This window comes from Arachis ipaensis, chromosome B04 (genome assembly GCF_000816755.2).
Source record: "Arachis ipaensis cultivar K30076 chromosome B04, Araip1.1, whole genome shotgun sequence".
NCBI lineage: Eukaryota > Viridiplantae > Streptophyta > Magnoliopsida > Fabales > Fabaceae > Arachis > Arachis ipaensis.
In genome coordinates this window covers 49,374,203-49,378,962 of record NC_029788.2, presented here as the reverse complement: position 1 = coordinate 49,378,962, position 4,760 = coordinate 49,374,203, and the positions used below count along the sequence as shown (strand labels likewise).

Genomic DNA, 4,760 nt, shown 5'->3' with positions numbered 1-4,760 from the left:
TCTCTGTCTCTTGTGCCTTGATTATTATCTTTAATTTTGCTTGCTTAGAACACATGTACTACTAACTTTTCATTGTGTAAGACACTCATGATCCATCTTAGCCCCATAGCCACGGTTCTAATAGTTGCTGGAAGATGAGCAAGCATTCTGAGTTGGTGTGGGAAGGAGGAGAATGAGAGGAAAATGACAACAATAGAGAAGATGAACTACAAGGTTGTAAAGTTCCTTTTCCTCTCATTTGTTTCAAGCACTATAAACTGCATGATTGTCTTTACCTTCTCTGTATGCATGTGTGTTTGAAAAGGCATAGTTTGATTTCTAAATTGCAACATGGTGCTATGTCATTATGATTACCAACTTGAGTTTTGTGAATTCAAAAGCAACAAAGTATCATGATCATAAACAAACAAGGCATTAAAGAAGATTTTAGCATGTGCATAAAAGTATTGGGAAGCTAGTATGTTTGATTTTTGCTTAATTGCATTAGATTTTATTTAATTGAAGTTTTCATCTAGCACGTTTTGTATCAAATATTAAAGTTTTTTCTAGATAGCATGAATGACCAAGCTATTCCAAGCATATGTTCATTAAGTCTATGCTGAATTAGTTTGATTTTTCATACTTTACTAAACCAAAAACACAAACCAATCACAGCCTTCAGCCCATCACATAATCAATCATGGCCCAAGGCCCAAACAACTCAATCAACATCCAATTCACCACAATCCAATCAACTTCATTCACAAACACAAGTAAGAAGGTTCAAACACAATCAAGCAGTTATATCAAGTAGAGCAATTAGCAATTAACATAACTATTCACATAGGCAAACCAATTATAATTTGCACACCCAAACAATGTCATATAAATGCATATGATGCATGCCTGTCCTATTGGCCATGAGCTCATGCGTCGGTTATGTTGCCAGACCCGACTCGGATAAGCGGGATTCAACTACCATCCTTATCCGTAGGTTCCACAAGCAAGCGGGACTAAACCACCATCCTTGCCCGGAACACGCAAGCGGGATTTAAACCACCGTCCTTGCCAAATAATTTATCAATATGTGAGCGGGACAAAACCACCATCCCTGCATAACAGTTTACGCACTGAGCAAGTGGGACTATACCACCATCCTTGCCAGGCCTCATCATATTCTCAATAACATCCACAGTCAATCAGACTCAAAATCTTATTTCAAAAAAATCATTCTTGGCCCACTTTCAAATTACAAATGTATTCAGTTCACATCTTGCCAAGAACCACTTTTCTTAAGTAAATTTTCTTTTCAAAACTTTCAAACAACTTCATAACCAAGCCAGATTCAAAATCTCTTCTGAAAGACTCATAATCACTCATTTTCAAATCATTCGCTTCATCACTTTGAAATCAAGAGTTATTAATCAACAACCTTGGCAAGGACTCAAGACTTTAGGGAAGAATAACCTGCCTCATTTCTTAAACTCTTCAGAAATTCTCGGAATCATAGTTGCTTAAGTTGAGATAAATTAAAGTAAAGATTTAAAATCAAAACCAAAGCATGTAAGCCAAGAGTTCTAAACCAGTTTCAAAACCAAAATTGTTTAAGTCCAAAAAAAACCCAATTTCTTTTCATTCTTAAATCAGAAACTCTCCCAAAGGTACTTCTTTAACCAAACTTCAAAACATAGGCCCCTTCTTATTTAAATCAATCAGGTAACATGAACTTTTATTAAACAGTTTAGCTCAAAACACCAATTTCTTAATAAATCATGAACCAATTCGTAGAACCTCTCAAGTCCAAATCTTTTTCTAAATCACATTTTAAAATAGAATCTAGATTTTTATGAAAATTCGGCAGCATCTCCCCTAAAACTTGGACTTTACCACCCTTACCGGTTCCCTCTTTCTCAACAAGTCTTCCCCTTTCCTCAACAACTACCAAAAAAGAGGTTCTCAAATCAATAAGAAAATTCACAATTTACAATAGCCAACAGTTCGGTCATAACCCACAATTCCCACATAACCCATCAATTCAACTTTCACCTCATCAATTCGTAACTAAGTTTCACTTATCATAGGATTCTTTCAAAATTAAACTCAATAAACTAGTATTCCAAGAAACTTGGTGTTAAGGTAATTTGGTCACAATCAAAACTTGTACTATCTCTCTTAAAATTCTGTTGTTGTTTCGTAAGAAAATGCAGAAAAACAGCAGCAAGTAGTAAGTTTGATAAATTCCTTAAAAATCCAGTTTTCACCCAATGCCTTTCAAAAATTCACGACATCAAACAAGACTCTTTTAGCTTTTTATTGAATCAAATTCCAGATTAATACAAAGTCATATAAAAAAGTTATGAAGTCAGAAACACAGCCAGGCCTTTTAGAATTCGGTTTCCAAAATCCAGTGAGCTATCCATACTCTTTTCAACATATCTACTTGGTTAAATAGGATATTGACATGAAATTTAAAATGAAGATTGTGGACACACGAAGCTTGAAAATGCCGTTGTTTTCAGCTCAAATACTTACCAGAATTGAAAGTTAAGTGAGTTGGAAGTTGGTGCTTCTGCAGTAAACAAACAGAATTTTCTGCAGAAACCATCAATCTTCAAAAATTCATTTCTCCCAAAATACTCATCAATAAAATCTGAATTTTTTATGAGATGCTCAAAACACAGTAAAGTTTCATGCAAAAATAGTTTTATTCAAGTATATGAGCTGAGATGCTCCCAGAAATTGATTCTTTCTACTGTCATGCATGCAGAAATTCTGCCTTAAGCATTTTCAACAACCTTACTTATCAAAAACCACATTTGAACTTATAACCCTTCCAAAATCACACGTTTAACCCCTTTCAAGTTATTCAAATTGTCTTCATTGCCAACACAGTCCAAGAACCCAAAATCAATAATTCCCACGATGTCAAGTACTTAAGCATCATCAAACCTTTTCTTTTCTACACTATGCCAAGCATAACTTTCCATATACACTCATCATCATTCAAACACACAATAACTCATCAATTCACACCAGCAAGCTCAGCAACAAAAGTAACACCATTTATTCTATCCCTTACAACATTCAGTACGCACAATCATCAAATCAATCACCAACTACAGTTATAATTCAACTCAATTCCATCCACATCAGAGAAAACAATATCAATTACAACTTCAAACACTCATAACAAAGCCCAAAGACATTCGCAGCCTTAACCTGAATTCAATAATCCAATTGAAGCACTAAAACATCATCAAACTTAATCCAAATTTCACAACCTCAAGCCAAGCTTATTTCTATCAATTAGTCTCTCATAACAACAAAACTAATTACATTCACAGCAATAATCAAAACTCAATTCATTAGTTATCCATACCACAGCTTTTCAATAATTAACTCGGCATATTTCAATTTAATAAACTATACTAAGTTAATCATTATTCACAACAGCATCTAAATTTAATCACAGCTCAGAATACTCACAACAACTAACTAATTTCAGATGCATTTCAAATCGTTCATGTCAATTAAGAAATTCTTAACCATTTGCACTTATCCAAATAACTGTGTAGGCATTCTAAATTAAAAGCGTTAAATCCCCTACCTCAAAGTCAAAACTCGCGGAAATCACTAAACCCAACAGCTCCATTGGCAGTTCTAACATCCGTTCGGCTCTCTTGGCAGCTACCATTGTGATTCTGGGCAGCTCCAGTGATGGTGAAAGGTCTCAGAATCAGCAAAACAGTGGCAGTAACGGTTCAGAGTGGAGCCAGAGTAGGGCCAGAGAAATAGCAACAGCAACAGTAGCTCCAGCAGCGGCATCAACCAAATAACAGCTCTGATGGCGGGAGAGGCTCCGGCAACTCACAAAATTCAAAGGAAGAGGCAGAACAGGAGGTAATGATGAGTAGTGACATCCGATGAATTGCTTTAGAATCAGAACAGTATCCTTGGCAAGCTCCAACAACCTTCCCGGTGACGGCTACGGCGGCGCGGTGGTTCGGCGACGGCAACGACTTCCATCGACGGCGACCAGACGCGACGGGGATAGAAATCGCAAGGCAGTTCGATGGTGATGGAGGCGCGACGGAGGCACAGTGGCGTTACCTTTCGCGCACGAGCTCTCTCCTCTTCGTGGTGGTTCTCAGGCGACAGAACAGGCTTCACGAAAGGCAGAACAGCGACTGGGCAGTGATGAACGGCATGGCCTCGACAACAACACTCCTCGCTGCTCCACAAACGGCGACAAGGACGGCGGTGGTGGCGACGGCATCTCCCTCATTTCCGTCTCGGACTTCCCTCAACAACACGTGGATGACGGCAGCGGCTCCATGGAACGGTGGTGACGGCGCAGCAAGGCGCGGCGGGACGAGGTTGAACGGTGGAGTGCGACGACTCCCTCTTCTCTTCTACCCTTTCTCTCTGTTGAGTGTGTGTGTGATATTTACGTTTAGGGAAGGAAAGGGGTGGGGTGCGGCTGAGGCAAAGGGAAGCTAGGGTTAGGGTTCCTCAATTTGGGAATTAGGGTTTCTGATTCAATTTGGGAATTTAGGTTTAGGAATTAGGATTTTATAAAAGAATATGGATAGTTATGAATAGATATTTTGATAAAATTGAATAGTAGAGTAATTTTAGAATCAAATATACTCTGTTAAAAATATTTAGGAACATTATTTATCAACATATTGCTAAGTTCAATCAATTATTTCTAATTTAAATTATAAAATGAACAAGTTAATTATATTTTGTAAAGTACAATTTAAATTCAAATATCAATT

General features: G+C 37.5%; 1 protein-coding gene across 1 annotated transcript in view; it reads left to right on the top strand.

Moving 5' to 3' along the window:
* The window catches only part of LOC110271055, a 24,247-nt gene extending 19,678 nt beyond the window's left edge, over window positions 1-4,569 (top strand). The window contains exon 2 of the mRNA XM_021121147.1: window positions 4,396-4,569. Coding sequence (XP_020976806.1) covers window positions 4,396-4,479 — 84 coding nt within the window. The 3' untranslated portion in view covers window positions 4,480-4,569. The remainder of the gene's footprint in view (window positions 1-4,395) is intronic.